General features: G+C 49.9%; 1 protein-coding gene across 2 annotated transcripts in view; it reads left to right on the top strand.

The window, feature by feature from the left end:
• Positions 1-509: 509 nt before the first annotated feature.
• LBP (lipopolysaccharide binding protein) overlaps positions 510-16,788 on the top strand; it is a 32,685-nt gene continuing 16,406 nt past the window's right edge. Inside the window, exons 1-5 of one of the 2 annotated variants that reach the window (XM_054674422.2) lie at positions 510-711; positions 3,611-3,725; positions 4,891-5,019; positions 8,363-8,518; positions 9,426-9,489. In XM_054674422.2, the coding sequence (XP_054530397.1) occupies positions 588-711; positions 3,611-3,725; positions 4,891-5,019; positions 8,363-8,518; positions 9,426-9,489 (588 nt within the window). In that variant the 5' untranslated portion in view covers positions 510-587. The remainder of the gene's footprint in view (positions 712-3,610; positions 3,726-4,890; positions 5,020-8,362; positions 8,519-9,425; positions 9,490-16,788) is intronic. The other variant, XM_009437226.5, reaches the window with a different exon arrangement.

Consider the following 16,788-nt stretch of genomic DNA (forward strand, 5'->3'; position numbering starts at 1 on the left):
GGCATGCAACTGTTTAAACATTTGCCAGTTGCCTTCCAGAAAATTTCACCACCAGCAAGGTTTGAGAGACACTGTTTTCCCATTGGGGGAAACATTTATTTTTTAAATAAACAGAGCCAGTATATTTTAAAAAAGAGAGTTTGGTTGGTGCCAGATGTAGCTTCACTCTCAACCCTGCCGTCTGCTGGGGGTGAGATCTCTAGGGAGCTATGTGGCTTTTTTGAACCTCAGTTTCCTCATCTGCAAAACCAGGCCTTCCTAGCCGAGCTCTTAAGAGACTGGCTGAGATGAGGCAAGATGAACAGTGATGAATGTGGGGTCTTTCTGTGGGGATGGTGGACAGGGATGATCATAGGAGTCAGGCTTCCTCATCCACTGATCTGGGCAGTGAAAACTGGCTTCTAAGTATGACCTTATGACTTCAGTGATGTCGCAAGCAGGTTCCAGTCCCTGTGCCTCCCCTTCCCGCTCCCAGGAGCCCATCCAGCCTCAGGAACTGCCCCCAGCCATCGAGCCTTGGCTACTTAAGGGACCTGGGCCCAATCCACAGCTGGGACAGTCCTGGCCCACTGCACTAGGAATCTAGGATGGGGGCCTTGGCCAGAGCCCTGCCGTCCATACTGCTGGCATTGCTGCTCACGTCCACCCCAGAGGCTCTGGGTGCCAACCCCGGCCTGGTCGCCAGGATCACCGACAAGGGACTGGAGTATGGTAAGAAGCCACATCTGCTGGCTGGACTTGGCAAACCCACGCTCCAGGCTGCTCTGGGTACAGTGGGGACAGGGAGTGGGGACACAGACCGGACCCTCTCCCCGGGGCAGTGCCACCTTCTGGGTCAGGTGGCTCTGGCTCCTATTCTGGCCTTACTGCCCACCAGCTGAGTGCCCTGGACATGTTATTTGTGGTAGTGAGGTCCTCCACCAGCCAACAGAACACAGCTTTGCGTGCAAGTAGTTGATTTGGGAAATGATTCCAGGAAACACTGTAGGGAATCGGTACTGAGAGGAGGAAGGGAGCGCAGCCAGGAGAGAGTGTGCGATTAAACCAGCCACCACCTCTGATGATGGGAACCACTCAGCTGGGAAAATTCTGCGTAAAGTTTGCAAACACATGCCTCTGAACTGGAAGTCAGAATTGTGGTCACCTCTAGAGGCAGGCAGAGACCCTGAAGGGCATGAGGGAGGTCTGCCGGGGTGCTGGAAGTTGCCATATCTTGATCCAGGTGGTGATCACATTCCTGTATAAACATTAAAAATTATTTAGCAATACCTTTAAAATTTGTGCCCGTTAGGTACTTTATGTATATTATTCCTCAATTTTAAAGAATGGGCAGGCCAGGCACAGTGGCTCACGCCTGTAATCCCAGCACTTTGGGAGGCCGAGGTGGGTGGATAGCTTCAGGCCAGGAGTTCGAGGCAAGCCTGGCCAACATGGTGAAACCTCGCCTCTACTAAAAATACAAAAATTAGCCAGTCTTGGTGGCAGCCAACTGTAATCCCAGCTACTTGGGAGGCTGAGGCAGGAGAATCGCTTGAACCTGGCAGGCAGAGGTTGCAGTGAGCCGAGATCATGCTGCTGCATTGCAGCCTGGGCAACAGAGGGAGACTGTCTCAAAAAAATAAATAAAAATAAAACAAAGAATGAGCAAAAGTAGGAGTATTTTTTTTTTTTAATACTGAAACAAAGCCTCCCGACTATCCAGGTGGCAAGGGAACTGGGATATTTATACACCACAGTGATTGATTGAGGGCTTCTGGGCCGGGGGTTTGTCAACTCCCCAGCACTTCTGTCCTGTTGCGTGTACCTGCTTTCTGCAGTTCCAGGACAAAAAGCCTCGGGACATACAGGCTCAGGGAGGCAGACATTGGCAGCTGGGAGTCAACTGTCACTCACTGGAAAGACTCAAGGATATGGACAGGCACTGACCACATGTCTTCTCACATCCCTAGAGCCTCAATTGCCTTGCCTATTAAATGAGATAACAACATTCCCTTAGGTAGGGTTGTTGGGAGCCCAGACTGGCTCGAGACAGGAAGAGGGAAATCAGGGAAGGATTCCAGGATATAGTAAAATGGAAAAGACAGTGGGAATTACCCAGGGACAAGGGGTAGCGTTCCAGGCGGAAGGACCCCAACATGTTTGCTAGAGGGAGAAGAGCAAATTGGAAAGAGGTGAAAGGGGAGGCTGCTGGTCATCTATGTACCCATGCCTGCCTTGGGGACAGAAACCTGGGCCCCTCAGATCTTGGAACAGTGGGACCTGGTAACTGCTACTTGCATTGAAACTGTAAATCAGGAAAGTTTCTCTTTTGTTCCTTTGCACTGTGCACACACACCATGTTTATGTAAACAGTACTCTGAGGTTGGGCATTTTGGTCCTTTCCATATTTTTTTTTTTTTGAAACGGAGTCTCACTCTGTTGCCAGGCTGGAGTGCAATGGCACAATCTCGGCTCACTGCAACCTTCGACTCCCTGGTTCAAGTGATTCTCCTGCCTCAGCCTCCCGAGTAGCTGGGATTACAGGCACATGCTACCACGCCCAGCTAATTTTTGTATTTTTAGTAGAGACAGGGTTTCACCATGTTGGCCAGGATGGTCTCGATGATCCACCCGCCTCTGCCTCCCAAAGTGCTGGGATTACAGGCGTGAGCCACTGCGCCCGACCCCTTTCCATATTTTTAATAATATAAACCCTGTTTGCTGTTCCAGGCATTTACTGAGTGCCTGCTGTGTGTCAGGCACCAAGCTAGGAGTGCTTGTTATCCTCACAGCCCCCTTCTTGCTTTGCAGTTTCAATGGCATGCCAATGAGGAAAGTTTAGTTTAGTTTAGTTTAGTTTAGTTTAGTTTAGTTTAGTTTAGTTTAGTTTTGTTTGAGACAGAGTCTCACTCTGTCGCCCAGGCTAGAGTGCAGTAGTGCGATCTCGGCTCACTGCAATCTCTGCCTCCCGGGTTCAAGTGATTCTCCTGCCTCAGCCTCCCGAGTAGCTGAGACTACAGGTGCCTGCCACCATGCCCGGCTAATTTTTGTATTTTTTAGTAGAGATGAAGTTTCACCATATTGGCCAGGCTGGTCTCGAACTCCTGACCTCAGGTGATCTGCCCTCCTCGGCCTCCCAAAGTGCTGGGATTACAGGCGTGAGTCACCACGCCCAGCAAATGTATTGTTGTCATTGCTATTTGACAGATGAACAAAGTGAAGGTTGTTTGGGGACTTTGTCAAAGTCACCCAGCTAGAAAGATGCCCTCTTTCTCTAGCCCCCAGATCCTTCCAGTTTCTTCTACACGGGCCAGATGTCATGGAGGACAAGAAGGAGGACCATCCGTCCAAGCGCACAGCACTTTTGCCCTTAGGGATTTGTTGGCAAAGGCATTCCATTTCCGCATCAGTAAAATGGGCATGAACCTAACAATGCCACAGAAATGCAGGGACGCCTCTGAATGTCCCTCATGCTACCTGGCACACAGAGGGGCTCATATCCTGTCATTGTACTTAATGCTAATAAGGATGTTGGCCCCTCTCTTGAGGACAGGTGGGAGCCACCGTAGGGTTTAGAGCAGGGGAGGAGGCAGGCAGATCAAGCTGACTCCCAGCTATTTCCTTTCCACAGTGGCCCAGGAGGGGCTATTGGCTCTGCAGAGTGAGCTGCTCAGGATCACGCTGCCTGACTTCACCGGGGACTTGAGGATCCCCCACGTCGGCCGTGGGCGCTATGAGTTCCACAGGTGGGGCTCTCCCTTCTGCTGCGGCTCTGAAGTGGCTGGAGCTGGCTGTCAGGGGAAATTGGAGAGTGAGGAAGAGAGAGCCTCAGGATTGGGCTGCGGGGGGACCTCTCTGGGGCAGACAGTGGGATAGTTCCCTGAAGAGCTCAGAAGGAAATTCTGGGAAGGAATTGAGCTCCTCCACTCAGTCACGCAGCAAATATTAAGGAAGACCTACTGGCTGTGTGATCTGAGCCTTGATTTCCTTATCTGTAAAATGGAGTTGATCTACTTCCTCCTTCAGAGTGCTCATCCAAGATCCAATCTGGCCACTAGATATAGTTTGGAAGAGAAGATAGACCTTACACTTTAAATCTAGTAGCCCAACGGTTAGAGCTGAAGTTTGTACTTGGGGGAGTCAGGGAAGGCTTCCAGGAGAAGGTGGCATTTGAGCCAAGTCTTCAAAAGATTACTAGACTTGAGCAGCTGATGCTTTAAAAGAGCGTGAACTGCTTTTTGAGGGATGGGCAGTGAAGAAACGACAATCAGACTCATAGCACATTGTACCCCTCCCTGCTCACTGCTGTTGGGCGCTTCCTTCATTCCTGCCTTCTTTTATTCAGTCCATCAGCAAAAATCTATTGGGCATCTACTATGTGCCAGGCAAATAAAATAGAACTTGACCATTCTTTTCCCACTGTCGACAACCTTGCTGACTTTTTTTGGGTCTTATCTTAAGGCTGCCACCATCTTCCCTGAATCTGTTTCACCCCTACCTGGATGTATTGAGAGAGAGGAGGGTTAGCAGGAATTGCAAACCCAAAGGGATATGTCTACGGACCTTCTCAGGATGCCACCGGGGGTCATTAGATTCATGGGTTCTGATGCTGACTGCAAAACCGTGAGCAATTGCATCCCTTCCTCAAGGTTCTATTTCCCCCTTTGTGGAAAGGGAGCAAGAACACTGCTGACCCCTTCAGTGTGGCCCATATGGTGTGAAGAAAGTAACGTGCTTAGCATGGTCATAAGATCGATGCCTGGGGCACAGCAGGTGCTTATGTGGAGCAGATCCTGCTGGTCTAGTCCCCACTGTGGAGAGGGGAGGCGCAAGGTCCCTGGTGAGGCTGGTCCCTGGTGAGGCTGGGTCCAGGCCCAGGGCTGACACCTCCTTCCATGTCTCTCCCTTCAGCCTGAACATCCACAGCTGTGAGCTGCTTCACTCTGCGCTGAGGCCTGTCCCCGGCCAGGGCCTGAGTCTCAGCATCTCCGACTCCTCCATCCGGGTCCAGGGCAGGTGGAAGGTGCGCAAGTCATTCTTGTAAGTTGGCTCTGCTCCCAGGCCCTGGAGCTCTTGGCCTTGGCCTTCGCCCCATCCTTCTTAGGTCCAAGGTGTTCCTAGCTTATCAGAAAGGCCACGTGATGGACAGATGGAGTCCAAGCCCGGAGGTGGCCTGGGGATTGAGTCCTGGCTCTTGGATGAGTGTCTTTCCATCTCTGAGTCTCTACTTCCTCATCTCCCAAAGGGGACGGGCCTGCTTCCTTGATGGAGTCATGGGAGGGCTAAGTGCGGTAATATCATGTCTCCTTGGTTTGCTTCCCACAGAAGCAGACCTTAGGGCAAGAATTCCAGTGCAATACTTTATCTTGGAAGTGATCTGAGGAAACCCACAGGGGAGTGGGGAAGTGAGGAAGGGAAGGGAAGGGAAGGAAGTCAGCCTGGTGGGCAAGTGAAGCTCTGTCTAGCTGGGGAACTCAGGGACAGCGGAGAACACGCCTCTGAGTTACTCCAGCCCCACGCTGTCACCCCGTCCTCCTGCTTGCCATTGGCCAAGGGCTGCTTCCAGGGGCTCTGGCTCTCAGGCACTTTGAACAGTTCTCTGACCTCAGAGGCACTTGGATGGAAGGGGTGTTCATGTGCTAGGGCTGCCATAACAAGCATAGACTGGGTGGCTTAAGCAGAAATGTGTTTTCTCACAGTTCTGGAGGCTGAGGGCCAAGGTCAAGGTTTTGGCAGGCCTGGTTTCTTCTGAGGCCACTCTCCTTGGCTTGCAGATGGCTGCCCTTTGGCAATGTCCTCACGTGGTCTTTCCTCTGTGCTCAAGAAATCCCATTTCTGAGGCCATGCACGTTGGCTCACCCCTGTAATCCCAGCACTTTGGGAGGCTGAGGCGGGAAGATCACTTGAGGTCAGGAGTTCAAGACCAGCCTGGCCAACATGGCAAAAATCAGTCTCTACTAAAAATGAAAAATAAATTAAAAATTTAAAAATTAGCCAGGTGTGGTGGCAGGTACCTGTAATCTCAACTACTCAGGAGGCTAGACAGAAGAATCGTTTGAACCCTGGAGGCAGAGGTTGCACAGAGCTGAGATCATGCCACTGTACTCCAGCCTGGGGGACAGAGCGAGACTCCATCTCTAAAAAAAAAAAAAAAAAGAAAAAAGAAAGGAAAGAAACCCCGTTTGTCTCTGTATGTCCTAATCTCTTTTTATAAAGACACTAGTCAGATTGGATTAGGGCCCATCCTAATGGCCTCATTTAAATGTAATCACCTCTTCAAAGGGCCTATCTCCAATACTGTGACATCCTCAGGTACTGGGGATCAGAGCTTCAACATTTGAATTTGGGAGGCAGGTGGTGACACAGAGCAGCCCATAACAGAAGGAACAGCCCAAATATGGGTGATATGACCATATTTATACTTGAGACCTGCACTGCCTAAAATAGAAGCCACCAGCCATGCCTTTACTGAGTACTTGAAAAGTGCCTGGTACAAGTTGAGATCTACTCTAAGTATGCAACACTGGATTTGAAGATTTAGTATTAAAAAACAAACAAACAAACAAAAAAAACAGCAGCTGAGCGTGGTGGCTCATGCCTGTAATCCCAGCACTTTGGGAGGCTGAGGCAGGTGAATCATTTGAGGTCAGGAGTTCAAGCCCAGCTTGGTCAACATGGTGAAACCCCATCTCTACTAAAAATACAAAAATTAGCTGGGCGTAGTGGCGCATGCCTGTAATCTCAGCTACTTAGGAGGATGAGACAGGAGAATCACTGTAGCCTGGGAGGCGGAGGTTGCGGTGAGCCAAGATCATGCCACTGCACTCCAGTCTGGGCAAGAGAGTGAGACCCTATTTCAAAATAATTAATTAATTAGTTAATTAAATAAAATAAATAAATTAGCCACCACACCTGGCTAATTTTTTAAATTATTTATTATAAATAAATAAATAAATCTCATTAACATTTTTTATATTGATTACATGTTGAAATCATACTATATATTACTAAAATTAATTTCAGCTCTTTCTTTTTATCTTTTTAATGTATCTTCTGGAAAATTTAAAATTACATGTGTGGCTCTCATTCTATTGCTTTAGAAAGATGGCCGGTTTATATGTTACCTACATATGCACATTTGTTCTAGTTCCATGAAAGGAACTGGCCACACTCTCCTACCCTGGCTTTTGTCACTGAAGTATCTTAAATATCTCTTTCTATGGGCATATGACTATCTACCTCATTTTTTTTTCACTTTTTTGAATGTGCTTTTAAAAATTGTTAGGAAATTCACGGAACATAAAATTGATTATTTGAAAGTATACATTCAGTGGCATGTAGTACATTCACAATTTTGTGCCATGTCCACCCCTATCTAACTCCAAAACATTTTCATCATCCCAAGAGAAAATTCCTTACCCATTAAGCAATCATTCCCCATTTCCCTTCCCCCAGCTCCAGACAACCACCATTGGGGTTGGAGACTCCTGGAATAGACCACATTTTGCCCCATTGTTCTCAAAGGCTGCATAACATTGGGTGCCCACAACTTATTCAACCTGTCGCTGCTAGCGGACATGTAAGCTGCTTCCTTTTTTTTTTTTTTTGCTACTGCCTATGATGCTTCAGTGAGCTGCCCCACACCACGCGTATATCTTGGCAGGAAGAGCTACGGGATAAAGGCTTAGAAGTTAAATTACTGGGCCAAAGAGTATGTGTGTTAGAACGAGGAGAGATCTCACTGATTTGTGTTTCAGAGAGCTTGTGCCAATGTGCACTCTCCCAGCCACAGTGTCTGGGACTTCTGTTTACTCGTACATTCAATAGCATTGAGTATTAAAACTTCAAAAGTTTTTTTTGAATCTGATAGGCGAGAACTGGTGTCATTGTTATTTTCATTTTTAATGACTTTTACATGCTTATTTTGTACTGCATTTCCTGTTCATATCTTTTTTTTTCTTTTGAGTTGTTCTTTCTTTCCTTGTTAATTTGTATTGGCTTGTTCTTTGTATATTAGGGAAATAAGCTCATATATTAAGGAAATTGGCTCTTTAGATGTCTCATACTGCAATTTTGTTTTTTACTTTACATATGGCATTTTTTTTGTCCACTGAAGTTTTAATTTTCTATGCCGACAAGTTTATCAAGGATTTCCTTTATGGCTTATGAGACTTGGATAGTGCCTAGAAAGGCCTTCATCCAGCCCTGCCTGGAAATACTGGATCTGGGCTTTCTTCTAGATCTTTTATGGCTTTATTTGTTATTCTTAAATCTCTGCTCAGCTCCATGTATTTGGAGGTCAGAACTGAGCCTTCTATTTTCCCCACAAATGGTGGCAGACCCTGGTCTAGGAACTAACCATGGCTTCTCTTACCTCCTCCAGCAAACTACAGGGCTCCTTTGATGTCAGTGTCAAGGGCATCAGCATTTCGGTCAACCTCCTGTTGGGCAGCGAGTCCTCCGGGAGGCCCACAGTTACTGCCTCCAGCTGCAGCAGTGACATCGCTGGCGTGGAGGTGGACATGTCGGGAGACTTGGGGTAGGTCTCCATCGGGGCACTGCCAGCTGGACTCCTGGTTGCCGCTCCCGGCCAATCCAGCGCTCAGCCTGGCCTCCGATAATTGCAATGATCCAGGTGGCTTGCCTAGGCACTTGAAGATCATTCTCTGGGGAACCCTGTTGAGATGAACAGACTTAAGCCAGGAATATTGGTGCATCATTTTCATTAAAAAAAAAAACTTTCATTCACCTGACAAGGGGACCCTTGTCAGGTGAATGAAATCTGGCTATTTGGAGGAACACAGAAACTTTGGTTGAAGGAGAGTTTGCGAAAAACATACAAGTCCTTGGACAAGTCATTTCATCTCTTCTAGTCTCAGTTTCCTTGATTAGAAAAGTGTGACCGGGTGTGGTGGCTCACGCCTGTAATCCTAACAATTTGAGACGCCAAGGCAGAAAATCGCTTGAGCTCAGGAGTTCAAGACCAGCCTGGGCAACATGGTAAAACCTGTCTCCACAAAAAAAATACAAAAATTAGCCAGGCATGATGGCACATGCCTGTAGTCTCAGCTACTTCAGGGGCTGAGTTGGGAGGATGGCTTCAGGCCAGGCGACAGAGGTTGCAGTGAGCTGAGATTGTGCCACTGCACTCCAGCCTGGGTGACAAGGTGAGATCCTGTCCCCCACCCCCCCGGAAAAGAAAAGAAAAATGTGGATTCTCAAGCCGCTTCCCCAAATCTGCTGAATGTGATCATGTGATTGGGTGCCGCAGGCGCTGGGAAGCCAGACACACCAAATCAGGCTGGATGTGCTGGGACACAGCAGGGCGCCAGGAAGGGGTGGAGAGGGCTCCCTTTGTGGACTGGCCTGACCAGGGACCAGGGCCTGGCTTTCCCAGGCACCCGGCCATCCCCAAGTTCAGTGGCAGACTGTGCTTCTCTCCCCAGGTGGCTGTTGAACCTCTTCCACAACCAGATTGAGTCCAAGTTCCAGAAAGTACTGGAGAGCAGGGTAAGAAGGTCCAAGCCTCTGGCCTCCCCCGAGCTTGGCGAGGGCTGAATGGAAGACCTCACTGACCAATGGCCCTGGACCAGGCCATGGGGGCTGGTTTAGACGTACTTGGGCCCAAAGCCCAGGGAGGACAAATCATTTGCCCAGGTCATGGAGCTGTTGTGGGGCACGCTGGGGACAAAGCTCCAAGTCCGTTCGGTTGGGCAGAAAATGGTCAACTGCTTGACCAAGGGTTAAACAGCAGGGGCTAAACAGAGACTCCAGCCCCTCCCTCTGCTCCACCTTGCTCAGTGCCCCACACTGCCCTGCATTCCACCAAGGTCCGAAAGGAAACCACTCCTCAGGCGCCTGCAAGAGACCAGGCAGGAAAGCTCAGCGAGGGCGTGGGCCAGGTGGGAACTGGGCGAGCTCATGAGCACCAGCCCTGGATGGGGAGGCAGCAACACTGTCAGACTGGCCTGTTAAAAAGGAGTATGTGAAATCTTCAGAGTGTATCATCTTTGACTAAATCGAAAAGATGTCGTGTTAACTTTCAGTTCCTCTAAACACTCATTCATCCCAAAATCCTGTTTCTGAGATATTAGCCAAAGGGTATCTGTAGCAATGACTGTGGGAAGGGAGAAAGTGATGGAGGAGGAAAGGGAAAAACACACACACACAAACACACACACACCACACCCCACACACACTCCCCCCCAGCACACACACACCACACCCCACACACACTCCCCCCCAAGCACACACACACCACACACACATCCTACACACAAACGCCCTCCACACACCACACCCCCCACACTCCCCCACACACCACCCACACACACCACCCACACACACTATGCACATCCTACACACACACACCCCACACACCACCCCCATACACACACTACACACACACCCCACACATATACCCCACGCACCACACCCCCCCCACACACCCCTCACACACCAAACACCCCCACACACTCCCCCCACACACTCCCTCCACACAACACCCACACACTACACACATCCTACACACCTCACACACCACCCACACACCCGACACACACCCCACACACACACCACACCCCCCACACACCCCCACACACTCCCCACACATGCCCCCCACACATCACCCACACACACTACACACATCCTATACACACTCTTCACACACCACCCACACACCACACATACCCCACGCACCACACACCCCCACATACACCCCCCACACACACCACACACCCCCACACACTACCCCCCACACACCCACCACACACTCCCACACACTCCCCCCACACACTCCCCCCACACACACCCCCTCACACACTACCCACCCACACACACCCTCACACACCACCCCCACACACTCCCACACACACACCCCACACACACACCCCACACAACACCCACACACTACACACATCCTACACACACACCTCACACGCCACCCCATACACACACCACCCCCATACACACACTACACACACACCCCACACATATACCCCACGCACCACACCCCCCCCACACACCCCTCACACACCAAACACCCCCATACACTCCCCCCACACACTCCCTCCACGCAACACCCACACACTACACACATCCTACACACCTTACACACCACCCACACACCCGACACACACCCCACACACAGACACCCCCACACACCACCCACACACACTATGCACATCCTACACACACACACCCCACACACCACCCCCATACACACACTACACACACACCCCACACATATACCCCACACACCACACCCCCCACACACCCCTCACACACCAAACACCCCCACACACTACCCCCACACACACTCCCCCCACACACACCCCCCACACCCCACACAACACCCACACACTACACACATCCTACACACCTCACACACCACCCACACACCCGACACACACCCCACACACACACCACACCCCCCACACACCCCCACACACTCCCCACACATGCCCCCCACACACCACCCACACACACTACACACATCCTATACACACTCTTCACACACCACCCACACACACCACACATACCCCACGCACCACACACCCCCACATACACCCCCCACACACACCACACACCCCCACACACTACCCCCCACACACCCACCACACACTCCCACACACTCCCCCCACACACTCCCCACACACACACCCCCTCACACACTACCCACCCACACACACCCTCACACACCACCCCCACACACACACACCCCCACACACACACCCTACACACACCCTCACACACCACACTGCCAAACTCCTCCCCACACACACACCCACATACACACTACAAACATCCTACACACACACATCCCACACACCACACCCCCACACACCACACACACACCACACACACCCACACACACACCCCCACACACCACACTTTCCACACACACCCCTCACATACCACAGCCCCACACACACCCCCACACACCCCCACACACACACCGTACACACACACACATCACACCCCCCAGACTCCTCCCCACACACACCCACACACACCACCCACATACACACTACAAACATCCTACACACACACCCTGCACACACATCCCACACCCCACACCCCCCCCACGCACCCCTTACATACCACAGCCCCACACACACCCCCACACATCCCACACACACACACCCCCCACACACCCTCCACACACACCTAACACACCACACACATACATAGCACACACATCAACCCCCTCACACACAACCCACACACCCCGCATCCCCCCCACATTCACCCCTCACACACCACACCTCCCCCATACACCCTCCACACACACCCCCACACACATACCACACCCCACACAAACACACACCCCACACACATACCACACCCCACAGAAACACACACACCCCACACACACACCCTACACACAGACAGCACCCACACACACCACATGCACCCCCTACACACACACCACACACACCCTACACACACAAAACACACCACCCCCAGACCACCCACACCCCCTACATGCACACACCACACACACCCTCCACACACACACAAACACACCACCCACTCACACCACACACACCCCCCACACCACACACACGCGTGCGCGCGCGCGCGCACACACACACACACACACACACACACACACACACCCCGTCTGTAGGTCCAACCTCTGGTTTGGCTTTGAGTGCCCCCTCGTGGTTGAAGCAGGAACAGCAGGCAAACCCCGCATTTTGGGTGTGGCCAGCTGTGCTCTTTCTTTTCTGGTTCTGGGTCCCTGGGATTAAGTGACCCTGAGAAATATGCCAACCTATTCAGGCACCCTGTTGTCATATTGCTGTGCATAACAATAGTGATGTAGCACAATTATAATTATCATAGTAATCACATACCATAATTATTGTTTTGATAAATGTATATAATTAATGCTGTACAGAATATATTATTATATAACTATTCTGATTTATAACAAAGATGGCTGCTATTTCTTGAGCCTGTAGCTTGGCCAGGGATAATGGGCTCAGCAGTTCACGTGCACAGTCCCTCTGGATCTCTTTTTTTTTTTAATTGAGACAGAGTCTCACTGTCGCCCAGGCTGGAGTGCAATGGCGCGACCTTGGCTCACTGCAACCTCCACCTCCCAGGTTCAAGCAATTCTTCTGCCTCAGCCTCCCGAGTAGATGAGACCACAGGCACGTACCACCATGCCCAGTTAATTTTTTGTATTTTTAGTAGAGACGGGGTTTCACCATATTGGCCAGGCTGGTCTTGAACTCCTGACCTCGTGATCCGCCCACCTCAGTGTCCCAAAGTGCTGGGATTACAGGCGTGAGCCACCACACCCAGCCAGTCCCATTGGATCTTAACCTCGACCTTGGAAGGAGGCGCCATTTTCCACATGGACAGAGGAGGCTGAGGGGTGGAGTAGCTTTCCCAGTGTTACCTTGCTGGTGAGAGGCTGAAGCAGGATTGGAGCTTCCTAGAATGTGGAGCAGCTTGTACCAAAGCCCTTCTAGGGCTAGGTGTCTTGGGAAAGATGGAGATCTCACCTGACCCCTGATCCTTAGAGATCTTCGAATTCTCTTCCAGAAAAACTAAGAGCCTGACGCAGGCCTTTCTAATTCCCCACTCAGGGTGGGATGTGGTACCTGGACCAGCAAGGCTAAGGAGAAGAATAAGCACTCATGAATGCTTGCTCTCTGGGCGATATATACTCACTATCTCTTTCCCCAACTTCCCAAAATATTACCAGAAAGGGGTCCTGATCCAGAACCTCAAGAGAGGGTTCTTGGATCTCGCGCAAGAAAGAATTTGGGGTGAGTTCATAAAGTGAAAGCAAGTTTATTAGAGAAGTAATGACGGAAAAGAATGACTACTCCACAGGCAAAGCAGTAACATGGGCTGCTCAGTTGCATATACTTGTGGTTATTTCTTGAGTCTGTGCTAAAGGGGTGGATTATTCATGAGTTTTCCTGGAAAGGGGCGAGGACTTCCCAGAACTGAGGGTTCCTTCCCCTTTTAGACCATATAGGGTAACTTGGACATTGCCATGGCATTTGTAAACTGTCTTGGCGCTGGTGGTCATGTCTTTTAGCGTGCCAATGTATTATAATTAACGTATAATGAGCAGTGAGGACGACCAGAGGGCACTCTCGTCGCCATCTTGGTTTTGGTTGGTTTGGCCAGCTTCTTTACCGCATCCTGTTTTATCAGCAGGGTCTTTATGACCTGTATCTTGTGATACCAGTCCTGCTGACCTCCTAGCTCATCTGGTGACTAAGAATGCCTAACCTCCTGGGAACGCAGCCCAGCAGGTCTCAGCCTCATTTTGCCCTTGTTCTAGATGAAGTCACTCTAGTTATAACACCACTGACAAAAACACCCTGGGAAGCACTTGGCCTTGCCATTGTATCTTGTGAGTGAGAACCAAAAAGCAGAGAGAGGTTCTGCAAAGGTCAAACAGCCATTGGGGACTGGGCAGGATTTGAATCCAAATTTACCTGGCTTTCCTGCTGCACCCCTAACCACTACCCCAGTCGCATCCTCAGGAGGCCCTGCTGTGTGTCTGCGACTCAGGCATCCCATGCCTCCCCTGCCCAGTCCTTCGGGTCCCTAAAGACTGGGGCATCCAGGCTCCAGGCTTTTGGGATGGTCTGATGGGCTATTGTCTGAAGGAAAGGCAAGAAAGGAGCGGTCTTCAGGGAGATGGATGGAGTTTCTTGGTTCCCTTGCAATCAACCACGAATGTTCCTCACCACACTTGACCTTGCTTTCTGGCAGCTCCTCGCTGCTAAACTCCTCTCCCAGAAAATGGAGCAGCTGCAAAGAGAGGTTAAGATACAGCCCTTTGCCCTCCCAGCCCCCAGCATCACCCTTCCATCAGCAACCCAGCGTCTGATGGATGGTGCCTGCTTACCCTTCAGCACAGAAGCCATCTGTGACCCCTGCACTAGACCAGGGCTCTGCATGTCCCTCTCCTTCACTGAACATGTGGATTCATTGCACAAGAGGTGGTAGCTGGCTAACAAAAAGCTGTTTAAAGTGAGGACTTTCTCATCGCACATAAACAAAGAAAATATTGACGTATGAACCCAAATGTTTTAATGGTGGAGTTTCAGGCAGCGTCTCCAATGCCCCCTCTTCGAGCTGTGTCAGTGAATGCCCACAGCTATTCTTTGAAAATGGTCTCTTGATTGACATTGCCCTTGGTCTTTCCTGCATAAAACATTAAACTGCTACAAATTCCATCCCAGGTTTCTTTAACTGCAATGAGAATTTAAAGACACTTGCAAAGACATCCCAGTGTAGAATCCTTCTTGATCTTTATGGTTTTTTTTCCTCCTAAGATTTTCTGTTGTCTGGTCCAAATTTAATCTTGTTTTTAGAGGGGTTTTTTTGTTTTTTGTTTTTTGTTTTTTTGTTTTTTTTTGGTTTCTTTGCACCTCACCTTTCCAGAGTATTTATCTTAGGTTTTCATAGAAAGAACCCTTATAGCTGGGGCCAGGCATGGTGGCTCATGCCTGTAATCCCAGCACTTTGGGAGGCCGACGGGGGTGGATCATTTGAGGTCAGAAGTTCTAGACCAGCTTGGCCAACATGGTGAGACCCCAGTCTCTACTAAAAATACAAAAATTAGCCGGGTGTGGTGGCACATGCCTGTAATCCCAGTTACTTAGGAAGCTGAGGTAGGAGAGTCACTTGAACCTGGGAGGCAGAAGTTGCAGTGAGCTGAGATTGTGCCATTGCACTCTAGCCTAGATAACAGAACAAGACTGTGTCTCAAAAAAAAAAAAAAAAAAAAAACCTCTTTTCTCAATGATATTGCATTAGTGTACATAATAAATAATTCGAGTGATTACAAAAGCAAGTACAGCAAACAGGTGGTAGGCTTTCATGTGGACCCCAGTAGGGCCCAGTTGGACTTTTCAAAGTCTATCCCAAGGCTGCATCATAAATAATTCGGGTGATGACAGTGGCAAGTACAGCCAACAAGTTTGGAAATGCACATTTCCTTCTCTTGAGAAGCAGGCCACACAACTGGTGGCAATTGTGTGTGAGTAGCCTACAGACCCCAGCATTCAGTCTTCCAGGAGTACCAGCGGGAATGGGGAATACTGATCAGTCCAGCCAATCTGTTCAGGATGACCATTAAGAACTATCTACAGGCCGAATGTGGTGGCTCACGTCTGTAATCCCAGCACTTTGGGAGGCCAAGGCAGGTGGATCGCCTGAGGTCAGGAGTTCAAGACCAGCCTGGCCAACATGGTGAAACCCCGTCTCCACTAAATATATAACAATTAGCTGGGCGTGGTGGCACATGCCTGTAATCCCAGCTACTTGGGAGGCTGAGGCAGGAGAATCGCTTGAACCCAGGAGGCAGAGGTTCACCCAGGAGAGTGAGCCGAGATCACAACACTGCACTCCAGCCTGGCCAACAGGGCGAGACTCCATCTCAAAAAAAAAAAACAAAAAAACTATCTACATTAACTTTATGTTTATTTGTGTTTATTTCTAGTTAGTGTCTAGTTCTGCTATTAAACTCTAAATTCTGAGAGGCCAGGACCTCCCAAAGGAAAACTTTGTAATGGTGGAGTTTCAGGCACTGTCTCCAGCCAGTGCCCCCTCCTCCGGCTGTGTCAGTGACTCCCTAGCTCAGGTGTCCAGCCCTGGGACAGACTGAAAAGTCCAAATGGACCCTAGTGGAGTCCACATGGGGGCCTACATAATTTTATTGTTTGTATTTCCTTGGTACCTGGCTCATGACAAGCACTTATAAATATTTGTAAATCAGTGACCACTGAGCACACGTGTGGAATAATGTGACTGCAGTGATCAGCACGG

Source organism: Pan troglodytes, chromosome 21 (assembly GCF_028858775.2).
Source record: "Pan troglodytes isolate AG18354 chromosome 21, NHGRI_mPanTro3-v2.0_pri, whole genome shotgun sequence".
NCBI classification, from domain to species: Eukaryota; Metazoa; Chordata; class Mammalia; order Primates; family Hominidae; genus Pan; species Pan troglodytes.